The following is a 23,131-nucleotide window of genomic DNA, read 5'->3' on the forward strand; positions in this document are numbered from 1 at the left end:
GATCCTTTCCAACTGCCATAGACCTGCTGAACTCTGAGGAATCGCCTCAGCATGATACCCTCTCTGGCATGTAACAGTAATTATGGCAACATGCAATACACTCATATGTGATATTAATCTTACTGCTGGACACTACTTGAACAGTCAAGTTAGCTCTTATTGTATATTCATTATTACTTATGTTAAATTTACTGTTGAACTGGTACTACTTGACATAATGTTATATTTATTGAGAATTTTAATGCACCTTTGGGTTGTTACAAAAGTAACAAAAAAAGGGCTTGAATCTTGAATGTAAGCAGGGGCCTCACAAGTTAAAAATACATGCAGCTGGAGAGCCTAGACAAACTCATAAGTGGCTGTCATACAGCTAATTTCTCTACATAACTAATATTACTTTACCCAACTCAGGAACATGGCCATAGTTAGAGCCCAGCTAAGGTACCTGTCTTTACCGACACGACAACCGCAACCACCGCCGCTTCTTCCTCAACCCTTAACCCCGTCCCTCAGTCCAGGTAGAGGCATTTATTCAAGTGACACAGTGACTCTGTTACAGTAATTTAGCTTTAATGTTACCTATCCAAATCTAACATTGGCTGTTTGGCAAGTCTGGTATCTGCATGAAGAAACGTCCAAAGGATCAAACAGGCAGAGCTGCCGAGCTACATGACTGACTGTATTTGCTGAGCAAACAGACGGCAGTCACTCGACCAGCTGTGACAGAGACAGCTGCCACCTGTCAGTCAAAGTGGCCACACCCCTAATAATGCAGAACTTGCAATAATTTTTTGTCAGTATTATTTCAAAAGTTAATACAAAAGTTAAAATACAGGTAACTTAGCTTTTGTCATTTTCAGACTACTTCTGCCAGTTAGCTCCAGTGTTTTTCCTCTTTCATGCTCTGAATACATCCTAGAACATCAGCAGTCGTAGACTGTCTGGACTGCTCATCAACAGGACTGCGGTACCTGAAAGGATGAGTGACCTCATAATCTTGAAGACATGATGGCAGCTGGCTGTGTCGGTGTGGGCGGTCCACATCCCGTTCTGGGTCTCTCTCATCTGGCCTGAACATCATGGGCTGGAGCAGTGACTAAGATCTGGCTCGAAGGACCAAAATTGTGTGAGAGAATGTGTATGCTTCCCAGGAAACTCAACAAACGTAACCTCTTGGCCTCAGGTGAAGATACCAACGATGGTCGTTCAGTCTTGGCCTCAGGTGAAGATACCAACGATGGTCGTTCAGTCTTGGCCACAGGTAGTCTCAACGACTGTAACGACTGTCGTCACAACACCAAGGAACACTAACGAACCAGCGGTATCGATGACCCGGGCCAACGACCCCACTGAGGTTAAATAGCTGAGTTTCCCTGCCAGTCAGTCAGAACTGAAGAAGTCCTTTGGATAAGGGACGAAACGTCTTCCAGTATCTTCAACCAAGTCCAGTTGCCCTTCATTTTAACCCTCGTTGGATAATGTGTATGGGGTGGATCAATAGGCGTGGCAGCAACCGCTTCAGGGTGTCGGATCAGGACACTATTTTGTGCTCAGGTGAGAGTTAATAAAGAAAGGATGCAGAGTCCGGGTCTACAGTTTGGACTGTTTATCTACAAAGCATATACAAGGTGTGAGTGTGGTTCTGTAACAACAAAAAACAACAGTACAGACTGATTAGAAGTTACAGTAGACACAAACCTAAGATAGACATATCCATCTACAGAATAGCTAGCATACCGAGCAATAGTAATGGCTAATGACAGCTAGAAGGTAATGAGCAATCAATTAACGATTAGCAAACAAACAAATATAAGCATGCACAAGTAGCCTTTTTATAAAATGTTATTGTTTCGTGATAATTGGTTACAAGTGCTAGCTAGACTGTTACTGAATCACATGAATGAAATATCAGTAGATAAGGTGAGTTTTAGGGTAAACAGACTGCTGTAGGCTACCTGCAATACAGTGTAATGCACCAAAAACCTATAGCAATAGACATCTGCGACTGTATACATTTGAAATGAACTTTGAACACAAGTACCTAGTCGTATGTTAAAATATAATATTGAGTAGGCTACAGTATGTACTGTAATAATCCTTAGGTAGTTTGGAACATAGACTTCTATTAAAGGCACTCATATGCAATAGTTAGATAAAGTATCATAAGCCATTGGCTTACTTCTGTACTGTACATCAAAATTGGAATGTTGCTGGACAACCCACTCAGCTGCTGCAGTGGAGTCAAGTGGAGTGGGCGGAGGAAGACAGCAATGAGAGAGACACACCCTGACACAGATGCTGCCAGTTTCTTAATAGGCTACTGTGGCTCTAATTAACTATGAATCAACCCTTAGGATAGGAGGAACCTGTTCATGTGTGTCACACTCACACACATACCTTTACACCACACACATTAGCAACACTTAGCATACTTTTAAAGGATTTAAAAATGTAAAAATCTGGTACACAAAAACACACACACGTACACACACACAAACACACACACACACACACACACAAAAAAAAACATTATTACTACTATTCATGTATATTCCAATGTTCAGAGCAGTTTTGGTGTGTCTAAGAACTATATTACAATAACTAACACAAGTTAGCATACCCTGGGGGCTAAGCCCACCTTGTCTTTCAATCCTAGTGACGTCCCTGGCCACAGTTAAAGTTGTTAAAGCGTTTGTTTGCTGACCTTCACTTGCATCTGGGAGTGTCCATATTTCCAATAGCAGCTCAAAGCGACATAGGCTACAAGCAAAAAGCCCGGAAGAGCTCCTCCTCCTCCTCCTCCTGTCCCCGCACTGCTCCGCTCTCTTTCACCTGCACTTCTCACTGAGACACAGCGTTGGGTATTTTGCGGACTTTCCATTTCCTCTCTACACAGGAGTGGCATATCTGCGGACCATATTTGTACAGCTCAGACAGACTTGTACTGCTCATTTCTTTAAGCTCACCAGAGGTATCCACACACCCTGACAGCAACTTTTTAAGGATGGATTCGGCTGCTTGCTTGTTGATGGCTTTCATTAGCGCCGGGACTCTTCTCCAAGGTAAGCTTGGCTAATAATGTAGGCTAGTAGGGATAGGATGCCTTTCAAAATAAGTTGGAAACGGGGATGATCGGTAGTCGATAAACTGTAGACAGTTTATTTTTACTAGTAACGTTATTCTACTTACATGCCGGTTAGCCGTAGCCTAATACCTGCGAGGTGAAACTACTAAGTTACACCTGAAGTTAGCGCTGTTATTGTGTGTGACTGTGTAATACATATTTTACTTCTTGTTTAGGCTGCCGTGACGGAAGAGTTTGTACGTGAGAATGTGGAAAACCCACCAGTAGTTTCGAGGGTTTTCCCCTGAATAACCTAAAATGCAGCCATTTACCATTCTGCTGAAAGAAAAGGAAAGTGTTATGGACAGAAAGGCGCCTAGCTAAACTAAACCTATTTTTCCTCACATTAACCTTATTGTGATATATAGGATAGATACTGTCAGCTTTGTAAACTCGCTCCTGTAAATAAACAGGTAGGTAAACTGAACACCGGTGGGTTTACCCTCTAGTAACCCTGTCCTGGGAATCGGGGGTTTAGCCCTGTCTAGCCCTGAGTGTGAATGGGTTTTTTTGTGAGAAAACAAGACCTAGGCTTTGAAAGTGTTCATATGCTTACTAAACTATCACCAGCGCAGACACCACTGACATTGTCTCCCATAGGACAAATGTGTTTTTTTTTTACATCCAGCTCTTATCTCTGAGTTGTGTCTGTGTCATGGGCCACCTCTCTGCTCAGAGCTGCTCTTTGTCAGAGGCTGGAGAGCGGGCTGCCTGTCTGAGCTGTGGCTGAGGGTGTGTTTGTGTGGGGAGGTGGTGGTGAGGTTGGTCTGTGTGTGTGTGTGTGTGTGTGTGGGAGGGGGGGGGTGATTGGTGGTCACAGCCAGGGGCACCATCTCCATTCCTTGCAGCTATATCATATAATGACAGATTCCAGCAAAGTAGATAGCACCTAAAGTCAGTTTCCAGCTTGATCTGCATTCCTCACATCAAAGAGATAACGCTTTCAAAGGGACTTTCAGAAGCTATGGGCGGCTTCTCAGGGTGACTTCAGACTTGTAAGCTGCAATGTTTGTAAAAGTATTAATTGACAGAGAGGGCATTTTAAAATAATGTTTTTCACATTAGGTCTGTAATTGTGGGTGAATCAAGAGCACTTTCACATAATTCAGTAAGGTTACCAGTTGTATTAGCAAGCATTTCAGGTCTAGGGTGGGGCATTTTAGATCTGCAGTAATTTAACTCCATTACTTTTGCTCTATTGCTTTTGTGGATGTAGAATGTTACTAATAGCAGGCCTGCCATAAAATGGTAATAAACACACCTGCGTGAGGTGCGTAATTAAGCACTGGCCATGGGCTTGTTACAATGAACAGCTACTCACACACATAACGACAAGTTCATATAGTTAGGAACATTATGCTGGGAAAGACTCTCTATTACTGAGACTACCAATAGCACTCAGTGAAAATGGTAGCCCTCTCATTCATTTAAATAGTACCACTCCATTGACCCAGTGGGGGTGCCAAGGCAGAGGGCTCCCGCACAAAAACACGGGGTCATCTAAAAAAGACCCAAAAAAAACTAAAAGCACCCTCATCAGAATTCCACAAGGTGCTGCAGTGGACAGTCACAAACATGCAAGCACACATCAGGAATGTGGGCTAGATTAATGCCGTGTGTCTACTGTCCTCGTGATTGCCGCAACAAAAGATACAAGGACTGTCACCATGACACCTTTCTAGCGTTATATCAAATATCAACCACTGTGAAGTGTTTTGTGTCTTATAAGCCTTCACACACTTGGTTCTGTTTCTCAAACTGGACATTTTGGATCATATTTAATGTCTCACCAGTACCTGAACCAGCAACAACGCAGCCCCACTAAGGCAATCAGTACTCCATGATAGAGACCTGAAGACTCTTCATATGATGGCCTTTGTTTCAATAACCTCAGCTAAATAGTTAAGCTCCCCTGAATTTTTCTTTCATGTTCCTGTCTGGAAATAATACTGTGGTTTTCTTATGAATGGTTTTCTGATGGATGGATTTTACTGGCCAATAGCAGTAGAGATACCCTTTAGGTTAATAAATCAAACAGTCCTCTCTTTAAAAAAGTGTTTATACTGCTGACAGTCAGGCCAGACAGACAAGATAATGGGTGTGGAATGCAGTTGCACTTTAAGTAGCTTTAGCTTGGGGGACGGGACAGTTTGAAATTCTGTCTCCATCTGCTCCGACATATTAAACGTGTCATCTTTTTCTGGAGGGAAAATACCTTGGTGGGGGTCAGTGGTGGTGAGGGAGGGGAGGGGCGGGGGTGGAGCTGCCTTCATCCAACCCCAGTAGCTGATTTTAAAAGGTTACAGTCTGTTTGAAGCCCCACCTAAATCTTTTCTATCAGATGGCTTTAGTTTGATCTGTTATTCAGACAGCCCTCATCCAACACATCAAATAAAGATCCCAGAACTTGCTGTTGTCATGTGAAAGAGGTTAAAGGTTGACAAGGTTCCTCTATGGGTCAGAAAAATTCCAAATCCCATGAGCTGCTGGTGAAATTTTTTCAGAACAGTGAATACTAAATGTGGGGGTGTTTTATTTAAATTCTGAGTAGCTGACATTTTGGAGAAACAAGGTTCAAAAGCTATCAGAGATTGTGATAATAGGATATGAAAACCAATCAGGAGAAATGTTGAAATAAATGTTTGTAAAATGTGGTCAGTGGTACAGTGGTACAATTTCCAGGACTTGATTTCCTCACTCGAGCTGGATTAATGCTTCAGTCAGCATCCTTGACAGGAAAAGTGTGGCTCAGTATAGTTAATTCATTTGTTTTTCCCTCCTTTGTATGTTAATGCAAACAAACTATTGAATAAATCAAGATCCCCAGGACAAAAATACCCCAACAAGCAAGATGCTTTTGCACACTTCTTCATCAGGCTGTTTGGAAATGAAACTCAGATATCAGGGCTCAACGTTAAACTTTTTTGCAACTGGCTGCACTGGGCCAGCGGGTTTGAAACTTACTGGCCCGAAGATAATTTTTACTGTCCCTCCTTACAGAAGTGTTTAATCGTTTATTAAATACATCCTGGATATAAAAGCAAAAATGTAATCACAATTAAAATGAACACCAAACATACTAACAGACTCGAACATGACATACCTACCGACAGCCATTTATGAAAAATGTACACAGAGCAGCGGGCACAAGTCGCCTCGAACAGGTTGCCATGGTAGCAACCTGTCAATCACAAGGTAGTCCCGTCCAAAGGCATACGCTGCTTTATCGTCTATTTTCCCCTAAATAGGACCATAATATACTAAATGAACATCATGCTGTGTTGAAGAAGACTTGAAACTAGCGACTGAGACCATGAACTCATTTAAAAGTGCTTACTGAGGTGATAAATCAGCTGAGAAGTAGCAACATTTTGCAGGCTGTTAGAGAGAATGCAGCTTTAAGTTCCGTCTGCATGGTTTCACTTTCGACCCAAAGGTTGCCGCATGATTGAGATTAGAGAAGTAACACTTGACAACCTCTCGTCACGTAACTACAACTCTGGATTGGACATCGGTATGCGCTAAGAGCTGCAAAAAAACTGCAGGATGTTGAGTTTCATTTATTATTTTTCTAAATACAAATTTTTTTGCGTGAGTTGCTAGTTCAACTGTCCTGACATTACGTTTTACTGACACTGGGCCATCGGGCCACCGTTACTGTCGAGCCCTGTATATGTCTTTTAAAGTAGATCCTGTGACGTGTAGAACAGCTTTAAATACATCTTAATCTCACAAGTTCTTCATACGCTAATGTTATAAACAATTTCCTTAATAATTTGCTTTAGAAAGAATTTCTGTGAAGTGAGCCCAGATCTCTCACACCAAAGGCATGTATCTTATCCACTGCTCCATCACCACCCACATACCCTATAACTACAGTTTAATGAATTTATAGCAGCATAGTTAATGTTGATGGGTCCACTCTTTTCTGTTTAGGCAGTAATGTTTTGCAAAACAACAGAGAAAACACGTTGAACTGCTGCACATAGCGAGGGGATATTAATGAAAGAAGAAATTCCAGAACTAAACCATCCTGAAAATATGTGATTTTCTCGGTGGGGATTACCCCCACCCACCCTCCTCAGGTCCCCTTTGTCAAGGAGAGAAGTGTGTCTAATGTTGGGGCCTCACATCTGGGTAGCTGGTGTGTTGGGCAGTACGGCAGGTTTTCCCACTGCAGTTTTCAACAACTCCCCCAACAAGAAAAGCACCTAACTTATTGAAATGTCCAGGAATGAGCAGCAACAGTAGCTGACATAAGTGAAACTAAATGACATCATGGGTAAACCCAAGCCTCTACACACACACATACGTAAAACTTCTCACATGAAGTAAGGTGACTCATGTGTTGTCCTTTTCAGCCTATGGTGAGTGTCAGGTTCCATTTAGTAATGACGTTGTGGTGACAGTCATTTGACAGGTCCAAGGAAGCGTGACTTCATCAAAATGAGAAGTTAAACTCTGTTTGCCCAAATCTCTGTTGAAGCGCTGCAGCTTTCTTTACTGTGCAGGAAGAAAAGTTTGGGGAAGTCCACCTTGCCGAAAGAAACACTGTGGGGAAATGCTGAGAGAATACAGCAGTGAATGACAGGAGTTGAATAACTCGTGTTATCATGCGTCTGCATTCTTATTATGACTCTGTTGTTGTTGGGCAAAGCATGGGTCAAACAGTGTGCTCTGAATTTAATCTAGGGAGTTTCTTCCATGTGTATGTGTATATTTTTTATCCCCTATAGAACTGTGAGACTGATATTCTGTTAATTGACAGGATGAGACTTGACATGCTCAGGAAGACCTGTAAACTGTAAGAAATATTGATCCATTAAGGAATATTATTAGACAGAAATGAGAATGACAGGAGAGCTTGAAGGATGGAGGTTTAGCTTCCATTTACAGGTGAAAAAAAGAGAAAATATTAGAAAGCCACAGGCTGATGGTGTTGAAGAAGCTGAAGGGGAAAGTTGGTATTGGTAGCAGAGCACATAGACATATAAAAAACTAAAGCAGCAGGAAGAAGCATCTGTTATTTTGTTACCATTCTGTAACATTTTTGACCCCGCTGGTGGTAGTGCTCTGTAGAATCCTCTTCTTTCCACCCTGTCTGCAGCTGTTAATGGACCAATTTAAGCTTTAACAGAGATGGGACTTTCTATTAGACTTAGCTAAATTACCACAGGGAAATCTACTTTCTTAATCCCCCCGAAACCCCACTCCCTGCCGACTGTACGTGAAAATGAAAATGAAAGTTTTATCATCTAGATTTTAATTGGTGGTCAAAGAACAGATAGTGAAAGAGCTTTTTTTGTAGGGCTTTCCCATAAACCATTTGTCAATTAGAATGGCTAGGCTTAGTTTGGTATTTCTCTGTAATGCAGCACAGTGTTAACAATGTTACAGCTAATTCTTTCTCAGCTCTGGAACTCAAACCGTTTTCAGATGCCCCCCAAAAAATTTTAAATAATGAAATCAATATCATTAATGTGATACGACTAGCCGACTAATGGCTTGAACTAACAACTACTAATCGACTGGGAATCAGCTCTATTTTTTTTAGTTGCTGGTGTGTGTGTGTGTGTGTGTGAGTGATTAGGGTACTGAATGGATGAATTTGCATTTTCATGCTGTGTTCAAAAATACTATTTGCTAACAGGTTATTCCTACCAAGAAGTTGAAATCCATGTGGCTCAGAAAGGGCCATTGAGACACTCTGTTAGATAAGCTTTAAATAAAAGAATAAATGTATTTGCAATGTGTTGCTCACTTTGTAGTTGCTGAATTAGCCAACCAGTAGAAAAAAGGCGGGAACAGAATGTGAAGACATTGATCCATTTGTTGGTCTACCCAAGGGGACAGACACACTTATCGGATCTGTGAATGAATCTGATTCATTTTGGCTTATATTATCTTGAATTGAAACTGAACCTTGAACTCTGATGCTTCTAATGAAGTCTCTACCCCCTAGCTGAGATATTTGTAAGACTCAGTGTCCTCTTTTCCAGACTTACCCTACTATTCTGGAGAGGGGTAACTGAATGATGAAAAACCTCCTGGGATCCTCACTCTAAATACAAAAAAAATCAATAGCCATGAGTCTTAAGTGGGCCTGGCCTTTCGTAACCAGTGGTCATTATAGCAGACTAAGATATCAGTTAGTTAGAGTTAACTTAGAGTGGCCCATAAAAGGAACCAGAGAGTAGGTAAAGCTCTCTTACCACTCAGTTGAAGGAGGTCTGGAGCAGCATTGCCCTCTCTTGAGATTTCATTTGCCTTTGACTATAAATGAAATGAATGGGGATATTGCACAGAATAGTTCTGTTCTGTCTATGAGTCTGATCTATGAGTTCATGAAGAAATGCTGGCCTCAGGATTAACATTGGGCATTTTTTCTGGCCTTTTGTCGTAGCCCATTTAACCAGCTACTTATCCAATTAACATAAGAATGTTGAAAGATAGCCCAGCACAGTCCATGAAAGAAAAGATAACTGCTGGAGACCTCCACTCTATGAAATTAAGACTGAAGAGCACAATAAGATAAGATGTTTCTCGATTGATCCCCTGTAGGGGAAATTCAGATTGGCACAGCAGCACAGGGAATCTAGTGCAAATAATGATCCAATGGCCATAGTGCATTCCCTATTAATTTCCAAGAAGTCTATACCAGATTTCCTGGACATAGACTTGCATATTAATGAACATGGGTACACCTCACATTTGAGATGCAAGCATCTGACTTGTCATTTGACCTACATTCCTGAGAGGTTCAGGTCAGCTGGTTGTGTTAAGCGAAAAATTAAGTCACCACATTAAATACTTGAAGAATGAACTCGTCATTTGTCACTTAATTCATTTTGCCGTTAGAAACGTTAGATCCATCTGATGCAGATTTGCTGAAACCTGGCTGCATAGGGTGCTTATTTTATCAGCCTGGATGGTATGTGGTCAAAACATTTCTAGCATTTAAAGAAAGACCGGGATTACCACTCATTTCAACATAATTACAGTTCTCAATGAGAACTGTGTGACTGTGTTCTCTAGCTTTTATTTCACAATATTTCATTTCTGCATAAGCAGGTTTTCAGGTCGTAGACTAGTCCTGATTATTTTAAAAGCAACTGGGTTTGAGAGAAGCATTTCTCTGCATGCCAAAGGATTGTGTTACAAAATATTTATGTAGGTGGGGTACAAACATGCCTGGGGGGTAGAGGGCACAGTGCTTCGGATTAAGGCTAAATCCACATTAGTTTTAAAATGAAAACCATCTCCGTTCACACCAGCATTTTAGCTGCATATCAGAATTAATCAAAAATGCGCCTGTAGTGGCCATTCACGTACACTGGGATGCGCATGCCAGTGTAAACAGGAAGCAGATTGATTTGGCAAAAGAAAAAAGTAATACTTAAGTTGATGAAACACACTAGAGATTTTTTTGCATGGACCAACAATGAGGTAAAACTATTACTGAAAGTAACACAGGAGTATAAAGCGATTTTGTCGGATAAAACAGACTGGAAGTTACATGCACAGTATAAGTGTTATTTGCAAAAAAAAAAGTTTTATTTGCATAGTACTAAATAATTTAATAAAAATACCAGAACTAAAACTTTGTCAGTAGATGTGTGCATTTGCTTTGCATGACTTAAAAGACCCAATCAGAAAGCCAAATGTGAGTGTCTGCGTCATCGTTTCTAAAGTCCTCCGTTTTCACCTGTCCGCACTAACACGCTACCTCAGAGTTTTAAAATAAAAAGGTCTTCGGATTCGCCGTTTTAGTCTGGATGGGAGGTGCAGTCGTAGCGAAAGGTCTGTGTTTTAAATTTGGTCATGTTGACATTGTTTGCTTCCTTTCAATTGGTGCGTCCCAGTGGCTTTACAAAGCAAGCATTCATCTAGTGTTTTTTCCCTTAACGTTCCTAATGCTTGATGAAAGCACTACAGTTGTAGATCAGTATGTTTGTGTTAAATCACTTCCAGCTAAAATGCCCACCACCTACCATGTCTCCAGCACTATTCTCTTCATTGTCAGCGTCAAAATAATGGTGCTGTTGCTCTTGAATGTTTTAAATTTAACAGGCAAGGTGCTTTGGGCCTGTAATGAACCTGTAAGGGTTTGAACGACAGCTAATAATGCAACCTCATGTTCTCTTAATTAGGATATGAAGACATGAATGATTTCTTACTTCTTTCTCTGCTTTGCTTACTTTTTGGGTTATACAGAGAAAAGGTACAGCTATACTCTGGATTAGGGCTGCACAATATGAGGATGCGATGTGCGATAGCATATATCGTTCAATATATAGTTAAATATTGCGATGATGATATGAATTGCAATAAATAAACAGATATACAGTGTGTATATTAGCAGCCTGGTTGTTTTTAAATTCAGAACACGATTAGAATGAATATTTTAAATACAACTAAATATTTCTAGAGCAGCAACATTAATGTGTACAGCAGCAATAATCTCTCATTGGAAACAAATCTGTCTCAGCCAGCAGCTACATTTTCCAGCATTTGTCATATTATTAACATTATGTAGTATTTATATCTTAAAATAACAACTTCAAAATGAGGGCTCACTGCAGCTGCTACTGTGCTTTGGTTTACAGCACCAACATCACAATGTAAGTTCTTTGGAAGAAGCTAGCTCAGTATTCTCAGTATGGATATCATGGCAGAGGCTGCGTAGAGTCCAAAGAATACGTTGTCGGAGTGAAGAAGAGAAAAAGAGAAAGTGATATATATATATATAGATTGTGTTTTACTTGTTGGTGTGAGCTAACAGAGCTGAAAGGATGGCCTTGTTGCTGTTGGACTGGTAGCCTAAGTAATAAGACCTAGCAATCCAGCTAACAAGTTTTGTTGTTGCACTTGGCTGGCCTGTGTTAGCAAAGTTGTCGTCTCGAGCTAAAGAAGCCAGAGCATACGGAGGGCACAGTCTACAGTTTCTGTCAGAGCCTGAAAAATCCACCTACCTAAGGGGCCCAAAATGTATACTTTGTGTGCTGAAACACAAGTGGGATGCCTGTGAGAGTATTTATTAGAAATGATTAGCTGTCAACAGACAGAGCACTGACTATGGAGACAATGTACCATTTCAGGTGCCATTGCACAGACAGGATGGCTTGTCATTTAGAGTTTAGCTCGGGCTGAAAACTTGGCCCCGAGATTTCAGACATCTGAAAAAATAAGCTCCTAAAGCCTAGTTCAAACAACACGATTTTTAGCCCAATTTACCGCTCAGCGACCGCCAGGCTGTGATCGGGAGTAAATCAGTGGTAGATCAGCGGTCGCCAGTCATTATGTGTCAACTACTCAACAACGCATCAAAATGGCTCCCCGACACATCACTGCCACATCGCCAACGTCTGCCAGATATCTAGCATGCCAAATATCTGCAGAAGTCGGCCAACTTGACATCCACATCCAGCCAATGAGAGCAGGCAGCTACTTTTTCACTGCAAAACACTTTTTACTCCCCTCCAGCTCTCTCTGTAGCTCAGACAATCCCTGCTACCTGTGTGTGTTAATCTATTCTTTCATTTATTCATTTAGCTGACGCTTTTATCCAAAGCGACTTACAATTGCTATACATGTCAGAGGTCGCACGCCTCTGGAGCAACTAGGGGTTAAGTGTCTCAGGGACACATGGGTGGATGTGTCACAGTGGGGAATTGAACCCAAAAGCATGTGTCTTATCCACTGCTCCATCGCCACCATTTCACCCATGTTCTTTGTCTTAGTTAATTAAGTAATTTCTATCTTTATAATAACAAACAACAGCTGTTTCATGTGTAGGTCTCGTCATGTCCCGTTTCACATTTCACATGTGTTTTCTTAACAGAATGTGGTTTGGAGACCAGCCCTCGGGTGACACAGCCACTGTCAGCTCGTGTAGTGTGTGACCCCCTGTCACCGATCAGTCACGTAGTGTGAACTCCACAATGACTTCAAGACTCCCTGCACAAGACCACAATTTGTGTAGTCTGCACGAGCCTTGAGCTGTTTACATAACTTCCAGCTCCCCTTACTCGTCATGTTTGTATCATTATACATAACCAGCTCATTATTGTAATGTGAGCTAACTGAGCCATAACCTAAAGGCACAGCTTGTTTTCACCTCTGTATATCACAATCATTTCAAACATTCAGTGCCACGGTACATGATCATTTAATACATTTTTGCTGAGGCAGGGAGTCACTGATGCCACTGTAAACGCAACTCTCACAAGACCATGACATCCAAACTGTTAGAGTGGCGATCCAAACAACATCTCCCCTCGGACATCAGTGGTTCACACAGACTTTACTTGGGCGTGCCGGCCAGATATATTAATGACCACCCAGGTATATTAAAAAACGTTATTAAAATGAGGTGATCGGCTTATATTTATATATTGCTTTTTCCCCAACGAGGCACAGGGGGCCAGAGGGCCAGGGGTTAAGAGTCATTGTTAAACATAATGTTTGGAAAAGGTCAGACTTTGCTTTTTATTTACCACAATACTAGCTGCCTGGCCGGTACATATAAAGTGAAGTCGCTATGCATTTTCTTGTTATTTCTGACCATTTGATAAACACAATATATCCACAACCTGGATGAGTAAAGGTATAAAAGTAAAGTATATGTTAATATAATAATATATTTATGGATTACACTGTATTTGGATAATTTGCCTACAGATAGTTTAGTATTAGTTGAGATTCAGCTGTTTCACTAATAAAACCATTTTCTGATATTAGTCTACACCACTGTGGTTAAGGTTTGATTAGTGCTAATGTTTGTGCATTCATTATAATTTCAGATAATAGTACAGCTTACCATTTGTAGCCTAATGTTAATTCCAGTTGGACAAAACAGCAGTTTCATTTTAGCAGTTATTCAATTATTGTGCAAGACAAGTGCTCTTCTTGGTGATCAGTCTCTCATTTGTTTATGCAGATTACTAACTCGTCAATAATAAAAACCGTGCATACAGAACGAGTTCAGCACAGCAAATTCCTCGAATGTGTAAAACACTACTTGGCAATAAAGCTCCTTCTGATTTCATTTCTAACGTTTGCTGTAGTACCTCAACCTTTTTCTAATGTCCCGCCTCCTCCAGGCCGTGATTGGTCGGTTCACGAAAAGTGACTTTGACGAGCTTGTTGCACACAGCTGCATGAAAGGCACGTCGTGTCACGGCGTCACATAGTGCCCGGAAACCTGATCTGGAGAGGACAGAGAATAGATTGAGTACCGGTGCCGGTACGCCAAAGAGCAAAATGTAAAAGTGACAGTACCGGTAAATACTGGCACACTTCAAGCACTTTTATATTGTGAGAAATAACCGTAAGTCATCTCTCCCAGTAGCGCAAGCTCAGTTTCGAAGCGGAGCGTTAAGGCGCAGTCATACCAACGTAGCAGCTATTAATCCAGATTCATGTGTAAAAAAAATGTGCTTGCTCAACAGTTGTTTGATAAATGGCTTTTAAAACACAGGAGAATATTCTGATCATTTTGGTGCTGGCGATTTTCCTTTGGCACTTGCTAAAACTTCTTTGTGGGGCGCCAAAAATGTCTCTATGCTGGAAAAACCCTACCCGTTGAGCGGGTTGTGTGAGCGATCCCAAAATCCAGCGGCTTATTTTTCTCCCTTGTTAAACAAATTTATAAGCCTATAAGGACACTTTTGCACATGCTTACAATAAAGCATGTGCTGCAGTGTGTGTGTGTCCCGGCGTTTGATCCGCACGTTTACTGGCGGCTTTTTCAGAGGTGTGTCAAGCAGGCCAGAGACTCTTTTGAATGTCCTTCAGAACTTTTCAAAGTAAAAGCTCTCAATAAACTCAACATGAAGCATTGCTGCTAAAAACGTTCTTGCGCTTTTATTTTGCAGACAACCACTTAAGAGGAAGTGATTATGTGAGTAATTGTTGCTTCAGATTTATTTCAGCACCAGCCGCTATCAGTTTATTTATTTTTTATTTTTCTGAGTTCAAAGCAATTTGGCCGCGGGACAGATATTATTGCTGGTACTACTGCCGACCACTGTCCTAATGTTTAGCCTGAAATCATAGGGTTTAAGATCTTGTGTTTATACATAAATCACTGCTTAGAGTAAGGCTCAGTCTTAAAGTAAAGTTGTATTTTACTGTTCTGCCACAAGCTAGAACCAGTCCAAAGCAGCAGTGGATCTGCTGTACCATGATGTTCTCTGCTGAATCGAGAGGTATTATGGTCTAATTTTAATTTTGGGACATGATGGAAACAATATGCTGCTCTGCCTCTTTTGGCCTTATTGAGGAAATACCAGGGTGATCTCTCACGGACCAGTCAGAGATCCACCAACCCCCCATTGTCACTCAGGTATTTCACCCTGGCATACCATGTCTAAGAGACAACACTCTTAACAGCAGTGTGTAGCAGCTGCAGCAGCTCTGGTAAGCCAGTCTTTGTAAGTGCATTGCAATCTATATTAGGGCTGTGTGATATGACAAAAAATTCATATCAGGATATAGGTCATTTCATATCCCGCTTTTATATTATATTATATATTATATAAAATTTTTGTAAATTCAATAAAAAATCATGAGCTACTGTTACTGAGGTAATTTTCAACATGAACTCATGATATTTCTCTGCATTATAAAGGTGGGGTAACATATGCAATTCTGGAGAAATTCAATATCATGACAATTGCTATGACATAGAGTGAACAACGGCACAGCAAGTAATGTAACTAATGTTAGCTAAGTTGTGGGTTAGCAAACTGTTGTCACATGCTGCTAACATGAGAGGACGAGACAGTCCCAGAGCAGCACAGCAGCTCCAGACAGCAATACTCACAGCTCTTCTGCAGCTATATCTAATATCACTATTAATATCATCATCCCTTCAATTGTCAATAGCCGATCCACCAAGTAGAGCAAGACAAAGAAGACATCCTTAAATCTGTCTCACTGCATGTCTTACTGCAAGTAAAAGATAAGGCTGCGAGAGAACATGTGATATCCCTTTCTTCGTTTATATGGCAGACCACACAGCGACAGTGCAAATTAAAAACATTGAAATGCACCAATTGATCTGCCGGTGACTGTGATCGGCTGGTTTTCAGCATGACACTGTCACATATCCGATCCTGTGCCAGTCAGATTTCTACTGATGCTGTGCATGGAAGCACAGACCAGGTAAAGCAACAGTGAACACACTGGTCATTTGGTTCCACAGTGGTTTATATAAGCTAGTTGTCGTTTTTGGACAACTTTATAAAGTAGAGGGGGAGAAAAACAGAAAGAGCTGTGACAAGCTGGTGTATGTGCAGTAAGAGATAGAGGTATAGGTGTGTGAAAGAAGTAGTAATATCTGTTCCATAAAAATCAAAAAGACCCCAGGAATAATAGCTAATGCTTATGCTGCTGCTGGTTGGGATACTTGTAGATGCTAGAGTACAAACTTCACAAAATCAATTCTGGCCATATTGTATGTGGCAACCTGAAGGAATTATGAGTAGTTCTGTGTAAGAGCAGGTCATCTTCAGTAGAACAGTCTGTTCTATTTCTTTTTTCTGAGTTCTGAGGGAGCTGATCATGAAAACAGGTTGAGTGCTCAAGGGCAAAATTCCAAATAGTTTTTGGAGTTGCAAGTGGGAACGCTATACCAGGGCTGGAGTAGGCTATGGATTATGTGAGCATGCCCCTGGCAATGAACACATCCCTGTTAATGCAACAGATACTCCATTAAGAAAATACAAGGAGTTATTAATGCAGAGTATGTAATAGACATCTTGACCAAACGGCAATAGATGGAATATATTTCTGTTCGTCACGTGTGTGATGTATTACATTGGTTGTTACATTGGTGGGTTTATTGAAAAGTTACATTTAATGGGTTTAATGATTTGAAATGACAATGAAATGATACTATAATGATAACGATGGTACTGAAGATTTGCCTTAGAATTAGGTCATCATATGTAGAGAGGTGTAGGCTCAAATCACAGTGAATATTTATCTGTTTAGATCATGTTTTTTATATCCATATGTTTGATTTAGAGAAACAGTAAAGGTCACACGGTTATGCACTCTCAAACACTGTCACTCTCTAACTAGGGGCATGAAGAGATCGTATGCCACAAGATCTCACAATAGTAAAATGTGACTATTTCTCATCGTGTGAGAAGAAGTGAAAGCTGTCTCACGAAATAAGAACTGCCAACTCTCACGCATTGAGAATTGAGTAGTATTGATTGCCATAATTTCAGCTTGTGGTAAAACGTTTTTAATGGGCATTTAGCATGTGAAAGTAAAAATTGCACATTTGTGTGCACAGTGGGGAAGCAATATCCAAAAAACCCATTTTTTTAAATGCAAATTCGGAAAGTATGGTCATGCTATGTGTCACTATTAGCAGTAAAATAAATACATGTTTTCCACCAGGGCAGTATTCAACAGAACTTTAGCTGCTAATCTGAGCTTCCATGATGTTTTTGTTTTATTACCAATAATGTTCATCAGCGGTTTGTCTCAGGAAGGTAAGGGCACATTCCTGTCCACGTTGCGACACCAAACAGAGCGCTGTAGAATAACTACATTAAATGAATCCAACAACATGTTTTTTCTACTAGGGCATTAAAAGTTTACCTGGCTGATGCTTCCATGCTGTAAGCTAACGTTACCATTTTATTGCCAATTACTGATCAGCCGAACGTAACCGGAAAAAACAACCCACAGCGCTGGAGAACAACATGGCTACATGAAATTAATCCAACTACATATTTTGTAGAGTGGACAGGAGAAACACGCCATGTCTGTCAGTGATTATGGCCAGCTTCTAGCTAAAGCTATCGAACAACAGCTTTCATTTGCATCGCTAAAGTCCGACTAACTTAATTACCTGTCCATCAGAAAACAGACAACTTCAGCTCCGCTTTGAAAACACACGAAAACACACGAAAATCCACACGACTCTGTCCGTGATGCCGTCAGCTGTCTGCATCTGTCCCGACTCCTCTGGCTTCATGGTATAAGCTCCAGAGGCTGTCGACTCTCGTGCTAAAAAACACGTGTGTTCGTTCATTTGTCCAAATGTCATTTCTCTTCTTACTTCTAATAAACATAGTTATAGATATTATATTGCATCTCTGTCAATAAATCCTCAGAAATATTACACACTGAACCTTTAATTGAAGTCATGTTCTGTATTAGCTGTTACCTTAGGCCATCTTACATCACAGAGTCAGTTAAGACCCTTCAACTTAATGAACAATGAAAAAAAAAAGACTTGAATCTTTAAACCCCCTTTTTATGGCTGTAAACACACTTGATACTTTTTTTAATGAAACTGAAATTGAAATGGTACTGTTTCAAGTTAGCAAAGCATTGTAAAATAGGACCTTATTAAAAAAGGCACAGTGGCATATACTCCCTTAGTTGAAACTCCAGTTGGAAGTTATGGTGTAAGGAGTGAGCATGATGTCACCCATTGCTTCCTTCTTGTCATTTTATTGCCAGAAGATAAGGCGTATGACTGCTGCCTTGTTTTCATTTTTGGCAGAGTGAGGCAAAGGGAGTAGCCCAACCTTTAACCTGAAAAACTCAACCCAGAGCAATCCTACATCATCTTCGCTTAATGGCAGGGTTGTTTTATAAAACCCTATAAATTATACAATAATGAAAACAAAGAAAGTGATATATTTCAAAAGAGAAAAACTAATATGTCCCCACATGTTTTTAGGAGTCAGGTCCATTATAGGTGAGCCAAAAGTTCAGTCCAACCTAGAGATGCTTTAGAGAGTTCCTCTTCAAAAATATCAGCATTTATACAGACTCTTTTTAGAAACTCTTTTTCCCAGGTGTTTGATGGATAACATCTTAACCCTTTTGATATCTACATAGTTCCCAGATAAGGCTAAGGAGGCCTGTTCCCTTCGGTTGATGTTGATGGGATTCCTAGTGTGGATTTGTTGTTTCTAGATAACCATCCACAGACCTCGTCATGATAAAGTGTCCATTCACAGCTCTGTTTGCCGTCTCATTCCTCCATATCAGCCAAGCTTGGAGCCCTTGCTGGAGAGCGTCACTTAACAAGCCGTGTCCCTTAATATCCAGCCTGATAAACGCAGAGAGCTGCCACGTTGACTGTCTCCTTGTTTCTGGTAATGGATCTCCGCTGAGAAGGCAATTGTGCAATTCACTTTCCTCAAATGACAAGTGCACAACTCATGCATGAACAACAACAGGCATAACAACAGGGCTGCAACAATCTGCTGAAGGTTTAAGGTCTTTCTTGCTCTTAATCGCTGTAGCCTACTCGTCTGTCAGACTGTCTCCGGAGCTCAGAAAACAAATGCTCGAATTGCCTGTTGTTTTTTGGCAAATTAAGTTGTTAGTAAGAAATGAAAGGCACTCAGGTTTATTTATAAGAGGGTCTTATGTTTGTCCATCTCTGCTGATGAGCATAATGTTGCTCAGCAGACACGCTGGTGCCTCTGCAGCCTGCTGAAGCAACAGAAGGCATTTTCCCATATAGAATGAATTAGCCTCAATTCTCAAGGGTACTCGCCTGTCCATCTCCACCTCCTTCTACAGGGCACCACACACAGGGCTACACAGAGGCCAAGTTGCAGCTGATCAGGACGTTTATAATAAGTGTGTGTGTGTTTCAATTTGGGAGGAGACCAGACCATGGTCCCCAGAGAGAGGCAGAGGGAAAAGTAGCTGCTGAGGTTGTCAACACAGCATCAGAATGACCAGAGCTCTTTTTTTTTTAAATGCATAGGATGTTTCTTTTATTTCTCAAGGTGATCCGAGGTGATCCGAGGTGATCCGAGTCAGAATGTTCCAAAATGCAAAAAGAACAATAAACTCTGTGAGAATTCAGAAAGTCATCACCAACACAAGCACTTCAATATTGAGTCTCTCTCTGAAAAAAGTAATCAGTGTTGAACAGTGGCTGAATGAGCAGCTGACTGGTTGCTCCATGCAAAAACCCAACCTTTTTTCTTGTTCATTGAAGGATGAACGTCACAAACAATAGATGATGAAATATGATAAACAGAATGTGATGGAAAGACAGCTGTTGGAGAAATAAGAATGATGATAACTGAAATCAGATCAAATTGTTATAATGGTTATATAAAAACATTTTTATAAAATGTTTCAATTTTTTTTTATATGTAACGTTGAAAGCAATAAACATTGCCCTTTTGTGTCATATTTTTCCAGAGGTTGGAACCGAAAAGAAATCTTTTGAGTGCAGTTGAAGCACCTGGTATCTCACATGACAAATCTGTTACAAGCTTTTCATTCATAAAATTAAACCAAAATATTCCCATAAACTTTTAATCCCTAAACACTTTAAATTATAGAAAGGTTTTTTTAATAAATTTCTTTCACTTCTCTGTCTTCATCCTGCCATTTAGGATTTACATCGATTGGTTTTTATCGCCATTTGCTTTTGCTTTACTTAAACCCATGGGCGTCCCTTAATCAATCTCTCTTTCTCTGTCACGGTTGAAATATAAATAGCCGACCCCCTCAGACCTCAGATCTGCATTCCTTAGCAGATGCATGTGAGAAATAAAGAGAGATGACGTGGAAGGTAACTAAGTAGGCTTTTTTCATAAACTGAGAAAAATAGACCCACATCTGCTGTGTGGACCTGTGGATCTCGGTGTGTCTATTTAGTCCCAGGTAGCAGGGTAATGACAAAAGCAGCTGTCAGGAAGAGGGTTCTAAAGCATCCCCCCTGCCCTCCAGAGGCACTTCAGAGGCACTTCAGAGGCAGGGGAAGAGTAAGTTTGACCTCCCTGACCTGTCCTATCCATTCGGACTCAATGCCAGAGGGAGAGAAACACAGAGAGGAAAGGGGCTGTTTTGCTGCCAGCCACCTGTTCAACATGTTATATTCCAGCAGAGTGTGTGTGTTTGTGTGTCTGCTGGAAGATAAAATATTCTGTATTTGCATACCCAGTGTTTTTTCAGCACCTATCAGCTCAGACAGAATGCTTTAAAGCTGTTTTTCCTGGTGAAACATGGTTTCTCGCCTCAGGCTGCAGAGAGGTGGGAACAGCGCAAGAGAAAATAGTGCCACAATTTCCTTCCTCCAAGGAGTAAACAGAAGTAAACTTAAAATAACTGGTGTAAATATTTGCTTCGGTGAAAGTAAATATTAAATCAACCAGGCAATGGATGTAATTTTTCAGATGAAATTGAAAAACAAGCAGAGGACAAAGCATGTTGCTAGATAGATCAAACCAAAGGTCTTGCAGCCAAGGTAAGGCTGACCAAGATAACCCATGTGTTATTTACTCTGAGGATTCCAAGATGCTTTTGTCAGTTGCAGGCATTTGTGGCAATGAAAGGAATCTGATCTCAAACAATAATAGCTGATAGGAATGAGAACACATCAAACATTCCTTCCTTCAGTACTATTGTCCCATTGCTTACCCTCCTGGTATGTTGGGTCACGATGATTTGTAGCAAAGGAGTGCTGATTTTTTTTTGGCTTCCCTACGCTGCCTGAATACCTGAAGTATCGAGTCAAGGCCATGTTCTCCCTGACTGCTCGTGTCCGTGGCAGTCGGGAGGTCTCACATCAACCTCTGGTTTCAATGTCAGAAACAAACGAGGTTTATGGGCCTTTTGAGTCTTAATTTTTCAAGGACAGATACTGATGGCTTGTTGGGTTTCAGCTGTATTATATTAAGGCAAATATTGTCAGTGCAGGGAGTCAGGTCTACCTTTGGTACAGAACGCCAAAGAAAGCACACAGAGTGCTGCCTTATCTCTCCCTTCTCCCACCTTGGCTGTCCAGCTGCCTAACCCTCATCCCAAAGAAAGACCTCATTGTTTTGTGCTGGACTTTTGATTTGGATTAATAAGGTTGAGGACAAGACAGGCACTGAAATGTGTGTGCGTACCAGTGCATGCCAAAGAAGGGGATTATGAACTGTCAATCAATTTGCACTGTAAACTGTAAGGTTCGGGAATGCTTGGGATTATGGCTGGATCAAAGCACTTAATCAAGCTTTCAAACTAGTTTGAAACGGACCGGAGGGACGAAAGAAAAGAGTGGACTGAAGCAGAAGGGAGGGTAAAAGGCAGAGTACTAATGATAGGGCTCTGTTGTAACACCTGCAGTGTTGGGAGGTTTTCCCAGTAGCTGCAGGCGGCGATCTATTCTGAAACAACTTAATACCCCTTCAGAGTCAGATAAAGTACATGCGTCTGCAGAAGAAACATATCTGTGTGGGAGTGGTGAATAGTACAACTCTTTTTGTTGTTAGTTTTAAAATAAAGAACTCCACACATCTTTGTATTTGCCACATTCTACTGATTTTCTGTCCATCTAAAGCTAAGGCTGATGTAGCATTAACTATGGGAACAGGGGTTTGGTGTTGGACTCTCAAGGCCATTTGATAGGCATGCCATCTGGCGATGTACCCATACATGGTGACTTTGTGTCTAAATTCAGCAACTTGTCAGATTCGTCGGCGTCTTTATTTCCTAAATAATGTGTTGTTAATGTGTTTATCCACAAATCTGTTTGGCTGATGCTTATTTGCACTGCAAACTAATCGGCAAAATCCTTAATGATGTCTATCCTACTTTATTAGAAAATGCTTTGAGACTTTCGGCAAGGAGGCTGTTTACTCATGAGAGATGGTTGAAATCTGTAATTGTAAATGTAACTGCGGGATGCATTTCTGATTGGCAGGAAATATCAATCAACTGTTTTTTATACAGTCTGCTATTATGTATTTGCAACATTGTTGTGCAGGTGACACCTGTTTCAGTGGTAATAGCAAATTTGGGTTAATAGGCCTACTACAGGTCACAGAAGTCTGGGGCAGCTAAAGAAACTATTATCAGGCAATAATTAATTATGTGAGCAGTCATGATCTGACTTTATTCTGCAAGACATGAATCTATGAACAGCGAAAGTAAAAGGGGTTGGTTAACCTTAACTGGCTAAGAAGGTGGAGGTGTGCAGCCTGTCGCCTGCAGCTCTTTACCTATCAGCTCATG

The 23,131-nt window shown here is 40.8% G+C and overlaps 1 protein-coding gene across 2 annotated transcripts in view; it reads left to right on the forward strand.

Moving 5' to 3' along the window:
* The first annotated feature begins 2,854 nt into the window (after positions 1-2,854).
* The window catches only part of alcama (activated leukocyte cell adhesion molecule a), a 52,576-nt gene continuing 32,299 nt past the window's right edge, over positions 2,855-23,131 (forward strand). For both annotated transcript variants that reach the window (XM_038709098.1, XM_038709097.1), the window contains exon 1: positions 2,855-3,062. In XM_038709098.1, the coding sequence (XP_038565026.1) occupies positions 3,005-3,062 (58 nt within the window). In that variant the 5' untranslated portion in view covers positions 2,855-3,004. The remainder of the gene's footprint in view (positions 3,063-23,131) is intronic.

The sequence above is a fragment of the Micropterus salmoides genome, unplaced genomic scaffold (assembly GCF_014851395.1).
Source record: "Micropterus salmoides isolate LMB-PRFRI ecotype aquatic unplaced genomic scaffold, ASM1485139v1 Ms_hic_scaffold_9, whole genome shotgun sequence".
Classification (NCBI taxonomy): domain Eukaryota; kingdom Metazoa; phylum Chordata; class Actinopteri; order Centrarchiformes; family Centrarchidae; genus Micropterus; species Micropterus salmoides.